Raw genomic sequence first — 13,334 nt, forward strand, 5'->3', positions numbered from 1 at the left:
TGTCTTCTGGTCCTAGTAGAGTGGCCTTATGTAGTAGGTGTGCTGTGGGTTTCAGTGGCGCAGTCTTTCTGGTCACCTGAGCCACACACTCCAGGTGTGTCCCTTGTGTGGGTTGTGTGTGCCCTCCTCTTGTAGTTGAGCCTTGGTTGATAATTGCATATCAGTGGGAGGGACTGACCCTTGGGCTCACTGGTTGTGAGGACTGGCCTTGACTACAGTGGAAGAGTTGCTGTGCAGGGGCTGACCCTACAGAGCAGGATTTGCCTCAACAGGACTCTGATGTCTGCCCTGCCCCTTGGGTGTGTCGTACTTGAAGGCGGCTAGGTAACGCTCTTGCTCGTTTTGAAGCTGCCCACTGGGGGAAGCCAGCCCAGGACCACCTTGGAGGGGATCCACTGTAGGTCAAGTTCAGCCACAGTCTGTGCCCCACCCGGGGCCACCTGGCAGGAGCCACAAAGAAATCCGCAGATGGCTGCCGCCTGTGCTGTGCTTGGAAGCACCTAGAGAGGCCAAGCCATGAACCAAGGCTGGGCTGCCATTTGTGCCTCGCTTAGGGCTGCTCAGCATGAGGTATGGGACATGCTCAAATCAGATGCTGCTTGTCTGGGTTCCGCAAACCTTTGAGAGACCCTAGGAAAGTGCAGCTTGAGCCAAGGCAGGTGGTCTGTACAAGAAAGCCACTGGTAGCAGCCTGGGTGTGCCTGAGAGTTGGGCGGGGCGGGGGTCTCGAATCACCAGGGCATGGTGAACAAATGGCAGAGACTCAGATATGGTGGCCGCTTGCGTTGGCAAGCAGGGAAGGAGGAAGGCTCAGCAAAGAAACAATGGCCTCACACACTCCGAGAAGGCAATGTGAAGACAGACAGGCTTTGGAGTGATGCAGCCATACCCTAAGGTGTTGGAAGAGGCAAGAAACAGATTCCTCCATGGAGCCTCCAAAGGGAGCACGGCCCTGCCCGTACCTGGACTTCAGCTCAGTGAAACTTCTTCTGGACTTCAGAACTGTGAGAGAATAAATTTCTGAGAGAGAGAGGGGGGTGGGGGAAGGAGGAAGGGAGGAAAGAAGGAAGGAAGGAAGGAAAAGGAGGAAGGGAAGAAAGAAAGACAGAGAGAGGGAGAGAGCGGGAGAGAGAGAACGAGGAAGAAAGAAGTAAAGGAAAGGAGGAAGGAAGGGAGGGAGGGAGGGAGGGAGAGAGAGAGAGAGAGAGAGAGAGAGAGAGAGAGAGAGAGAGAGAGAGAAAGAAAAGAAAGAAAAGAAAGAAACCTCCACCAGCTCCCCCGTCAAGGGGAAGGCCGACTCTCCAGCCCCATCCCAAGCCAGACAGCTCAGTTCCCCACCATATGTCCCTGCCACCTCTCCAGCCACTGCCCCAGCACTGGAGCTCAGAGCGAGTAATTCCGTTGGTGGGTAAGTCCGCGCACAGTCCCTTTAAGAGGAGCTCCTGGAAGCGCAGCTGCCCTCAGTCTCACTCAGTCACAATCTGCTGTTTTTCACAACCAAAAATTATGAGGACTTCTCTCCCCAGCACTGGAACCCTGGGCTGAGGTGAGGCTGGGATCTCTCACTCCTCTGGGGGATCGGGTTGACCTCCACAGCCGAAATAGCCCTCCCAATCTTTAATGGTCACATGCAGGTGTGGGATCAGCCTGTTCCACGTCTCTGCCACTCCTACAGTCTGGAGGTGGCTTCTTCTGCACGTCCCTAGTTAAAGGGCTTCAGTTCAGCTTGATTTTAGGTGATTCTCGATAATGGTTGTTTTGTAGATTAGTTGTAATTTTGATGTGGTTGTGAGAGAAGGTAAACACAGTGTTTACCTACTGTGCCATCTTGGTTGTCTCCCCCAAAGTTATTCTTTAAAAAGACATTACTTCTGGGCTGGCCCGGTGGCTCAGGTGGTTAGAGCTCCGTGCTCCTAACTCCGAAGGCTGCTGGTTCGATTCCCACATGGGCCAGTGGGCTCTCAACCACAAGATTGTCAGTTCAATTCCTCGAGTCCCACAAGGGATGGTGGGCTGTGCCCCCTACAACTAACAACGGCAACAGATCCTGGAGCTGAGCTGCGCCCTCCACAACTAAGACTGAAAGGACAACTTGAAGCTGAACAGCACCCTCCACAACTAAGATTGAAAGGACAACAATTTAACTTGGAAAAAAGGCCTGGAAGTACACACTGTTCCCCCAATAAAGTCCTGTTCCTCTTCCCCAATAAAAAAATCTTAAAAAAAAAAAAAAAAAAAAAAAGACGTTACTTAGACCAGGAAGAGAGATTCTCACTTGAGGTGGGTAATTTCTGTAGCATTTCCATGCTGATCTTTTCAGAAAGATTTTATCCCTTTAAGAATATGATTCTTTTACATAGATGTTTCTAAATACTCTACCAGCACGGGAGCAAGTGCAATCATTTTGTATTGTGTTGGAGAAGGGAATGAAAAATGAAAATGAGGAGGGTGTCAGATGGGAACTTGTCTTATTAGGGAGACCACCTCAGGGATGGTGTAGATGCCTGATCACTGCACTGTACACCTGAGGCTGAGGCTGAATAGCAATGAATGTCAACTACAATATATATATTTTCACAGGAGGTGGAATACAGCATAGGGAATAGAGTCAATGGAATTGTAACAGTTATGTACGATGTCAGAGGGGTAGTAGATTGGGGGAAAGGGTTATCACTTTGTGAGGGGTGTAAATGTCTAACTATTACATTGTTTTGCACACCTGAAACTGAAAAACAAAAACCCTGGACAAAGAGAGAATTTGCTGAGGAGGATGCCATTATCCTCTTGCAAATCCTTTCCTTTCTCTTATTATTAGTCCTATTGTCTCATGCCCGACAACATCGTTTCAGTGTTGTGATTGGTGCTACAAAAATGCAATTAAATAGAAACCCACAGTAGCCTCCTTCAGGGGAAAGACGGCTTCTGTCAACAGACAAAGCCAAAGCCTAAAAGCATAGGAAAGCAAAACTCAGAATTAAACATTTTTCTGGAACCTGATTACTTTTTGAATAGAAAGTATTAGATGCTGTATTTTGAAGCACAGAATGAAAGGGGAGGAAAGCTTTTAATCACTACTGAGGACAGGTCATGAGAAAACACATTTAAGAAAGATTAGACCCAAAGAATTTCCCGCTAGCAAGTGTTATTAAATAAGGGAACATATTCCTATGAAACATTGGGGGTGGGGGGGAGTAAATCCTTTAGAAATCCATCAGAACCCTATGATGTGATCTCATCTCTGGAAAAGTAGATGTGATTAATGAGAACATAGAAAATCATAGCACTGGGGAGCTTTCCTTTCTCTGTCCAACTCCAGGAATTGTGATTTAACAAAAATTTAAAATTAGCATTGAATTTTTCTGTCTTATACAACCAAGTTTACATTGTAGTTTAAGGACAATATTTTTAAATTTTATTTATTTTAAGTGAGTTTTTCCAGGACCCATCAGCTCCAAGTCAAGTAGTTGTTTCAATCTAGTTGTGGAGGGCGCAGCTCACAGTGGCCTATGTGGGGATCGAACCGGCAACCCTGGTGTTAGGAGCATCACGCTCTAACCAACTGAGCTAACCGGCCACCCCCAAGGACAATTTTTAAATGTTTGTTTTTAAGTTACAGTATCCTATGTGGACCCAAAGGTCCAACCCCTGGGCCCTAATTTTAATTAGGGCTCAGACACCACTGATCTGAAACTTCCCATCTTTGATGAAGACTGCAAAAGAGAAGGCCAGTGGTTTTAAAGGAATAGTTTCTGATTATAAATATTCCAAAATTTACTTGGAAAACAAAAAACAAAATTTAGATTACCACTGTCCAATGGCAAAAAGATAAGCACTATGAATATTTTTGTCTCCAGAGTGTGTGTGTTTATACTTCCCTCCATTACTCAGAAATGTATACTGTCTAAAATTGGGGTCATACTAAGGATCAGATCATGATTTTAAAAATTAAATATCCATAAAAAAAAAAAAATGACAATGAGGCTCTCATTTTGTTCAGTGGACACCATTTTCAAAAGTCGCAATGCAGTCCTGAAGAATGGCAAAGCAAATTGTGCTGTGAAGGATGGAGTTCTGTGCTTCCACACATCAAATTTGAAGAGCAGTTACCAGCACAAAGTTGATAACTTTATACCAATACGTGCTCACTCTGTTGGCTCACTGTGAAAATGCTGAGTGTGTTTTCTCATTAATGGAAAATATTCAATGGGCAATCAATGGAAAAGAGAACAAAATCAGTTGGAAGTGACCACTGTAAAACTATATTACAAAGTAAATGGAACATAGACTGTAACTGCAAGGAATTTTATAATCAAATTCTGCAAAAAGAAGAAACCATTAAGGAGAACCAAAGCATCAGGGACATATAATTAAAGAAAGAGGTACATCATTTAGATAAGCTATCATTTATTTCAGCTAATTGGTGAAGGATTTTGTGTGTGTGGTAGAATATACAATGGGGTTTCCAGGAGGCAGGCCCTGAGAGAGACCAGTGTGCAGAGGTACGTGCCCCACGGATGGTCCCTATGGAGGGGAGGGGAAGGGGACAGGTGGGGCAGAGGGAGAACTGAACCGCAGTGCCACCCGGTGACAGCCTCATCCAGGCCTTCAGGAAGCGCCGGAGCTAGAACAGCCCTGCAGAGTGGTCCCCATTTGGGCCAGGGTGGCCAGGCCCTTATTCTAGGTGGCCTGCCCTGGGAAGATACATGACCTCGTGCGCGGTGCTCTGTGCATGAGCCCATTAGATGCTTTCCATTAAGTGCCGCCTTGACGCCCCACAACAGTCCTGTAAGTTCAGTTGATTGTGTCCATGTGACAGAGAGGAGACTGAGAAGTAAAGTGACTTGCTCAAACTCATGCTGATAATTGGTGACAGGACTGAAATTTGAGCCCCGTTCTGCCCATCACCACACCAGTGGAACTCCTGTATACATGTCCCTGATGTCTCCCTTTTCTGAGAAACCCTGGGTCAGCGGAGTTGGTTTCGTCATTTGCAGAGCTTGATTTCTGCATACTCGGTGGTGCTGGTGGTGCTGGGGGGCTGGAATCTGAGGAAGGCGTAATGGAGCTCATGCTCCTCCCCGGAGGTGGGGGCTGCCACAGGTGGGGGAGGAGGGGGGAGGGGGCTGTTCCGTGGACACTCATGTTGGTAACCCTGAGTGGAGGGGAAAGAAGGGACTCAAGTTAGGATAATGGAGGCTGGAAGACAGCAAGAAGGGCCCACAAACAAACCTGGCAACTGAGCTCTTATTTTTTCATCTATTCCTTTCACAAACGTTGGCTGAGCCCCCATTCATTCATTCAAAAAATATTTGAGAGTAATAATGCCTGGCCCTTGGTAATCAATTGCCAGTCTCCCAGGTCTGTCACAGTAATCTAGGCAGACACTATTGTCCTCATGTGTCAGGCGGAGAAACTGAGGCTAAATAAATATTCCCAAATCACACATTAGTTGCTGTTAGGGCCAAGATTCATGCCCATGTCTCTGCTGCCTTATGGAGCAGCTCACCTGTGCCAGGCCCTGGATGGTCATTGGGGAACAAAGCAGACACTGTCCCTCACCTCCCGCCAGCTTGCAGTTAGGGGAAGCAGAAATTAAGGCAGTAGTCAATTATATTACTATCTAATTGCAAACTGTAATAGGATGCACAGGAATGGTATGAGAAGGACAGGAATTTGCTCAGAACTGAACTGCCCTCAGGGGCCACTGAGTATTTCATAGGTTCAGGAAAATACAATTGTGAAATTATGTTACAAACCCTACAATCAAAGAATATTTTACAGTAAAGGTTTAACCTTGCCCAAAGACAACTTTGACCCTTTGCCCCCAGCACCTGGGATGGAACCTGTAAATCCTTGGAATATCCTGACAAGAGTGTCTTTGTTCACCTGGGACCTTGGGCCACACCAGGTAGTCTGTGATCGATGGTAGGGGACTTGGGCTACATGGTATCAGCTTGACCTCTGCAGGGGATGGAGACTGAATTCAGCTGCATGGGCTGCCAGCCATGTCTACATGACTGATCCCCCAACCAAAATTCTACACACCAAGGCTTGGGTGAGCTTCCCTGGTGTGTAATACCCCCAGGTATGTTGTCACGCATCATTGCTGGGGCAAGTAAGCCCTGTGTAGGTGACTCTACCAGGAAAGACCATGGAAGCTGGTGCCTGGCCTCTCCTGGACCCTGCACCATTTGCCTCTTCCCTTGGCTGATTTTAATCCGTGTCCTTTTGCTGTAATGAATTATAACCATGAGTAGAGCACCTTCTCTGAGTTCTGTGAGTCCTTCTGGGGAGTTACTGAACCTAAGTGTGTCTTGGGGACACCTGAACGTGTAGCAGACAATTATTTGGGGGATATCTTTCTGGCATCCTGTGTTGGGGAGGAAGTGATGAGGTGGGGGTGGGGAGGGTCCAGTTGGACCTGAGCACATTCAGTAAGATGGCCAGGCTATGGTGGCCTTGGCTCTGCAAGAGGAGACGGAGAGCAGAGGGGAGGGTGACTCCCGGTCGCTGGCCTAGGTGACTGAGTTGATGGTAACCCAAGAGCAGAAGCCTGTTTGGGGCATAATGATCATCTTAAGTCATCAAGAGGGATGTGGCGGTGGCCATCCGGGGAGGTGCCCAAACAGGACCTCCAATGGACAGAGGGCCCGTCACTCACCCAGGAGCTGGGACCTGGCGTGGCGGGTGCCTTCTTCCTGCAGGTCTTCACCCTGAAGCGGAGGCCAGGACCTTTCAGCAGCCTGCCTGGCTCAGAGCTTGGAGTGTGACTACTGTCCCCCTACTAAAGAGGCTAGAAGGGCTGGCCAAGGCCAGGCGATGAGGGACGTATCGAGCCTGATGACTTTCATAGTGAGAACAGGGTCCCTACACGCGGGTTGGGATCCAGGTGGGAAAAACCCTGCTTCGATTCTCAGGCCCAAGGCCCAATTCTCGCAGCCTCAGCACCATCCGGATTCCTCCAGGTGGGGCTGTCTGGGATTTCAGGACCCCTCACCACCCCCTGCACTCACCCTCCCCCCCCATGACACTTACCTGAAAATGAAGTAGACAGAGAGACTGAGCAGGCCAGCGACACCAGCTCCCCAGCCAGCCCCCAGCAGGAATCTTCCCCCAGGCTTGGGGTGCCCTGCAGATGAGTGAGGTTGAGGGTGACTCCCCTCTAAGCCCCAGAACCCTGTGCCCCCTCCTCCCATGGAAGGTGAGCTCTCAGGTCCTTCAGCCTCCAACCAGCCAGAGCGGGACTCTGCCCCTCACCCCTTCCCCGCCAGGCCCCAGCCCCTCACCTCCAGCTTCATCTACAATCCACTCCTTTCTCCCTCAGCCTCAGTCCCCAGCAGACCCCCTGACCTGGCAGCAGCAGGACAGTGACACTCTGGGCCCCGTGGACATTCCCAGCCTTGCAGCTGAGCCTGAGGCTGGAGCTGAGCCCTTCGCTGAGGCTCAGGGAGCTGTTGGCCCAGGGACCCTCTGAGCTGAAGGAGACCTTGAAGGAGGCATTGCTGAGGTTCCCCTCCAGCAGCCTCTCTCCCAGCTGCCAGCGCACGGAGGGGGCCGGCTGGGCTCTGGAGGAGCAGCTGCAGTGCAGACCCTCCTCCTCCCAGGAGCAGGAGGGTCCCAGCAGCTGTGGGGGGTCTGTGGGGAGGGAGGAGAAGGGTCAGTAGTGCCTCTCCCCTCCCCAGCACCCAGGTGTCCTGCCCCGTGTGCCCTCTACCCCCCACTTACAGTGCACAGAGAGATGGAGGGAGACGCTCAGGGAGCCCTGTGGGTGCTGAGCTATGCAGGTAAATTCGCCTTCATGCACTGACTCCACCTGGGGCAGCTCCAGGACCCCGGGGTCTGAGGGTTGGGAGGGGCTCAGGGTCTGGCTCCCCTGGGCCCAGCTCAGTGTGGCGGGAGGGTTGCTGTCAGCAACACAGACCAGGCGCAGAGAGTCCCCTTCCCGGACTGGAAGAGAGGAGCCGTTCCCCGTGTATTTCATTTCTAGAGAGAGAGAGAGAGAGAGAGAGAGAGAGAGAGCTGAGCCCAGACTCTGAAGCCCTCTTCCTATTTCTATTTTTTTTAGTTGAGAAGGGATCTCCACAAGTAGTTTTTCAGGCAGCTTTATTGAGGTATAATTCACATGCCATACAATTCATTGTACATACCATTTAGAGTCATGCGACCATCACCACAGTTTTAGAACATTTTCATCTCCCCAAAAGAAACACTGCACTGTCAACCATCTCTCCCAGTCCTGTCACCCCACCAGCCCCAGGCAACCACTAGCCAACTTTCCATCTCTCTGGGTCTGCCCATCTGGACATTGCATGTGAATACAATCTCACACTCCCTGGGCCGCTGCGTCTGGCTTCTCTCACTGAGCACAATGTCTCTCGGGCTCACGCACGTCGCCACGGGTGTCAGTGCTTCGCCCCATCTATGGCGGAATTATGTCAACCATCTGGACAGACCATGTTTCTTCATCCATCCGCTGACGGACACTGGGGCCGTCCCTGGACTTCTTTGAGGCATCACCCTGTCCATGTTTCTATTCTTCCTGAATGGCTCAGTGCCCCTCACTCAAGTATCCACCACTCAGGTATCAAAATCCTGAAAGGCTCCCTAGGGCCTGATCTATGCCTCCTCATCGCTTTCCCCCAGTGACCTTGGGGTGAGTGAGGTGTTCACTGGTCACAATCGAGGAAGGGGTGTTGGGAATGAAGTCTCCCCACACTAACTCCCCAGGCAACACATTCCTCTTGTCAGAGGCAACGTTTATCTTGTGTGACCTTCCAGAGCCATTCGGAATCGCCTTATCTACTATCTACTAGCATTGAAAATAAATATCCCTGCAATCCCACAATTTGCATCATCACCCTTGAGGCGCTGGTTAGAAAGACAGAATCTGCATTGTCACAAGCTCCTTGAGAAATTTGAGTGCTCAGTAAAGCTTGGGAAGCATTGCCCTGTTCCATTTAGCACCAGAACGTTCAAAGCAGCATTATCATGAAAACTAAAATCTGTAAACAACTCAAGTGCCCATCAAAAGTGGAATGAAAAACCGAAGTGTGATTGCTGCACAGTACAGTCACCTACAGACAAAGACCTGCAGGAATTACAGCCACAAGAGGCATGGATGGATGAATGTCAAGAACACAAGCTGGAGCCACAACACAAGAGGCAGCTGCGACCCCGCAAATCCACTCCCAGGCATAGACCCAAAGGAACTGAAAGCAGGGACTCAAACAGATGTTTATATTTGAATACTCAGAGCAGCACTATTCACAGTAGCCACAGTGGGAAACCGAAGTGATCGTCAGCAGATGGAGGGAGAAACAAATGGTGCTCCATCCACATACTGGAATATTACTCAGCCATAAGAAGGAAGGAAGTTCTGATCCAGGCCACCACAAGGATAAACCTTGAAAACATCACGCTAAGTGAAAAAGCCCAGACAGAAAAAACTACATACTGTGTGATTCCATTTATAAAAAAATGTCCAAAATAGGCAAATTCATGGAGACAGAAAGTAGATTAGTAATTGCCTGGGGCTGGAGAAATAGGGAAGAGGAAATGATTTTGAATAGGTTTGGGGCTCCTTTTGTGGTGATGAAAATGTTTTGGAACTAGATAAAGACAGTGGTTGTACATCACTGCGAATGTCCTAAATGCCACTGAATTATTCGTTTTAAAATGGCTAATTTTAATGGCCTGTACTTAAACTCAGCTCTTCTAGCCTTTCTCCAGTACATAGACTGATCATTCAATAACACAGCCTTCATCTGCCTAAAAATAAAATAAAATAATAAAATTAAAATACAAATGGCTAATTTTATATGTTACGTGAATTTCATTTCAACTAAAAGAAATAAAAAAGTCAGACAGGAACCAGTACATTTCCGTCCTTTCAGAAACGGGGTGAACTAAACATCGTATGGAGATTCAAACATATTTGGTAAAATTATAAGGAAGTAGAAGGAATGTGGCTGTGTTCAGTAACTTGATTGTGGTAGTGATTTTGCATCCTCCTCATGTTGTTTTAAATACTTACAACTTATTCGTCAATTATACCTCAATCAAAACTAAAGTAAAATAAAATAAAAACAATGATAACACGCAATTCAGGGTAGTGGCTTTCTTTGAGGCCAGATGGAAGGGCATACACCTTGGGAAGGGATGTTTGGGGTGCTTCCCAGGGGGGAGCTGCAGTCCTGTTTCTTTACCTGGGTGGTGAGTACCCAAGTGTTCCTTTTATGCTGATCCCTCATAACGTGCATCTATCTGACAATCATCTTTGCATGTCATGAATCGTAAGTAAAAACAAGCCATCAGAGAGTGAGTGGGGGCCTCGGTCTCTGCAGATCACCAGGCACTCCTGGGTTTGGCTTGGAGCCCCGGTTCTGCTCTCTGCTGGTGGAGACCTGCTTCCAGCCTGGGCGAGGGGATGTGCCGTCTTACCTGTGCAGTTTCCTCGGAAGATGCTGATGGTCAGTTTCTGTGGAGCGTCTGGACAAAGAGACACAGTGAGGAGCGGTGTCAGAGCTGGCCCTTCCCCCAGCGCCACGCCCAGGAGACACAGAAATGGGAAATGGAACAGAACAAGTCCACGGCCTTCCTGCAGCCCCCTCCGCCACCGGGAATCCAGGCCGCGCACTCACAGGACACGTTGAGCGTGAGGGTCCTCTCTGTGCGCACACCAGTCCTGGGGAAGGTTACTCGGCAGGTGAGGTTGGTGCCGTGGTCCTGCGGGCGGGGCGTGAGCAGGATCTCTGAGGAGTTAGAGTCCACTAAGTCCAGTCCCAGGGGTCTGACGGCAGCCCCCGTCCAGAAGACGGTGAAGGGCATCGCCCCGTCACAGGCCCCTGGCATGGAGCATATCAGGTGGCTGCGGAGGCCGGACTGCAGGGGCTCCTTGACGTGGATGTCGGGGGTCTGTGTCAGCGCTGAAGACGAGAGAGGGAGAGACCGACCCCGCGGGGGGCCCCCGTGTGTGCCTCTAAGAGAGACACTCCAACCCTGAACGGACCCCCTGAGGACACACGGCCGCCCATCCCTGTTGTCTACTCCTGGCAACCATTCCATACCTGTCACGTTCACAGTGAGCAGGTCATTTTGGTAAGTGTGGGTCACGTGACCTCTCTCCAGCTGGAAATAGTACTTTCCACTGTCTCTCTTCTGGGCATCTGTGATGCTCAGAGAGCAGTTTTTGGCTCCGGGGTCCCCAAGGAGCTCAAATCGAGGCTTGATCTTCTTTAGCACTTTCTCAATTTGGTTGTTTGTGGCCACGAGAATATCTTTTTTGGAATTATGTTTTTTCTGGAACCAGTAGCCATGAGCTGGAGTACGATCCTGCCAATTGGGCCAGGGGTAGGACACAGCGCAGGGCACGAAGACACACAGGCCCTCCTGCACCATCACTGACTCCTGCACTTGCAGCTTGTACTCTATATCCTTTTGCAGGGACCCTGGGGGACACAGAGGCTCGGTAGCAGCTTCAGCCCCAACCCCCAGCCCCTGCCCTGTCCCTCCCCCTCAGCCACTCACCTGTCCACAGCAGGGGCAGCAGCAGTCGCAGCATCTCCAGGGTCCCAGGGGCTCGGCCTGTCTTCTGACCGTCCCGCTTCTGGACTTGTCTGTCTGTTTTGGAAGGAAACTCCAAGAGGAAGCTTCACCCACAGAAGAGGAACCTCGGGAACCACAGATATCACAGAAGAACCCCTCCTCTGCCTTCTCCTTTCAGATGAGAGTGGCAGAGAAAGATTACAGGCTATCCTGGGTCAGCCTCAGGGGGAGGGCGTTCCCAGGAGCGTGCTCTTGGGGGAAATAGGTGAGAAGGGCTCCAGGCGAGGTGGTAGAGGCCATTCATTGATTCATTCACTTGCCCGGCAAACATCTACTTGATGCAGCAGCTGGAGGCAACCAGGAGAGTAGACTTCCAACTGCTGCCCTCAGGGGCCTCACCTCCACCGTGACCCCCAAAGTCAGTACCTTGCTCCCAGACTCCCAAGGGCAAGCAGCATCCTGCCTGTCTCCAGGCCAGGTATATAGTCCACCATAAGGCTCCCAGCTCCACAGTGAGAAGCGGGGCCATTGCACAGCGCCCCAGGCTCAGGAGGGCCTCGTGCTTGGGATTCAAGTCTCTGAGATTGCCATTTTGAAATTCTTAGTAATTTCATCTTTGAATTTGTGTTTTGTAAATGAAGTCTACCTGGACGAGGAGCACCACAGAGGGAACTGGAACCTTGGATCACATGTGGTGACGCCTCTGCCACCTCCTCACTTCCTCAATGCCTAGGACACTCCCACCCCCAAACCCCCACCTGGGCACAGAGAGGTTCTGGGTTGTGCTGAGTTGGGAGGTGGGAGCCCTGGGTACCTGTGAGGGTCTGCACTGCACATTCTTCAGTCAAGTCTGAAGAATTGGACATTAACTAGCAAATAGAAAACACTGAACGATAGGTGGTCCATCCATACAGTGGAATATGATTCAGGCATACCTTCTACTTCATGGGTGAACTTCAAAACATTATGCTAAGTGAAAGGAGACAGACACAAAAGGCCACCTATTGTATGATTCTATTTATATGAAATATCCAGAACAGGCAAATCCATGGAGACAGGAAGTACATTAGTTGTTGCCAGGGGATGGGGAGAGGGGGGAATGGGGAGTGATTAGTAATGGGTAGGAGGTCTCTTTTTGGGGTAATGGAAAAGTTCTGAACTGGCTAGAGGTGATGGTTGCACAATATTGTGAATGTACTTAATGCCACTGAATTGTATACGTTAAAACAGTTAAATGGTAAATTTTATGTTATATGTATTTTACCACATTTTTTTTTAATGTTCAAAAGAAAACCCACAAGAGGTCAAAAGAGAGAACCCATGGAAGAAAGGAAAAAGCAAAGACTCTATTTCCAAAAAGGTCACATCCACAGGTACTGGGGTTAGGACTTCAATATCTTTTGGGGGGGACACAGTTCAACCCATAACAGGCCCCCAGGAAAAACGCTGGACACCAAGGCCCAGGTGAGCGTCCCTGATTGGCAATACACATTCATGTTGCCACACACCATTGCTTAAACAACAGAAACGTATTTTCTCACAGTTCTGGAGGCTGGGAAGTCCATGACTGAGGTGCCAACCTGGTGAGAGTCTGCTTCCTAGCTGGCGATGGCCACCTTCTTGCTGTTTCCTCAGAGATAACTCTGGTGTCTCGTCTTATAAGGACACTAATTCTGTGTATCAGGGCTCCACCCTTATGAACTCATTTAACTTTAATTACCTCTTTTTTTTTTATTGGGGCACAGGACTTTTATTGGGGTACAGTGTGTACTTCCAGGCCTTTTTTCCAA

The 13,334-nt window shown here is 49.5% G+C and overlaps 1 protein-coding gene across 4 annotated transcripts; it reads right to left on the reverse strand.

The window, feature by feature from the left end:
* Positions 1 to 1,230: 1,230 nt before the first annotated feature.
* On the reverse strand, positions 1,231 to 11,715 carry SIGLEC11 (sialic acid binding Ig like lectin 11). Of its 4 annotated transcripts, none has more exons than XM_074316066.1 (9): positions 11,527 to 11,715; positions 11,067 to 11,447; positions 10,641 to 10,751; positions 10,441 to 10,488; positions 7,726 to 7,983; positions 7,351 to 7,635; positions 7,036 to 7,129; positions 6,662 to 6,713; positions 1,231 to 5,152 (listed from the first exon to the last, which is right to left on the reverse strand). In XM_074316066.1, the coding sequence occupies exons 1-9, from the start codon at positions 11,558 to 11,560 to the stop codon at positions 4,985 to 4,987; spliced, it is 1,431 nt and encodes a 476-aa protein (XP_074172167.1). In that variant the 5' UTR covers positions 11,561 to 11,715; the 3' UTR covers positions 1,231 to 4,984. The 4 variants fall into 4 exon arrangements, with proteins under 4 accessions (XP_074172167.1, XP_074172166.1, XP_074172165.1 ...); XM_074316065.1 differs by having other exon boundaries at positions 10,641 to 10,925; XM_074316064.1 differs by having other exon boundaries at positions 7,726 to 7,947; positions 10,641 to 11,447.
* Between the last annotated feature and the right edge of the window lie 1,619 nt (positions 11,716 to 13,334).

Source organism: Rhinolophus sinicus, linkage group LG11 (genome assembly GCF_036562045.2).
Source record: "Rhinolophus sinicus isolate RSC01 linkage group LG11, ASM3656204v1, whole genome shotgun sequence".
NCBI classification, from domain to species: domain Eukaryota; kingdom Metazoa; phylum Chordata; class Mammalia; order Chiroptera; family Rhinolophidae; genus Rhinolophus; species Rhinolophus sinicus.

Coding starts and splice junctions, on each gene's coding strand:
- SIGLEC11 (XM_074316063.1), bottom strand. CDS start 11,560: ATGCTGCGACTGCTGCTGCCCCTGCTGTGGACAG. Junction 10,489..10,640: donor CCTCACGCTCAACGTGTCCT/GTGAGTGCGCGG, acceptor CTCTTTGTCCAG/ACGCTCCACAGAAACTGACC. Junction 6,714..7,035: donor TCTGTCTACTTCATTTTCAG/GTAAGTGTCATG, acceptor CCTCCGCTTCAG/GGTGAAGACCTGCAGGAAGA.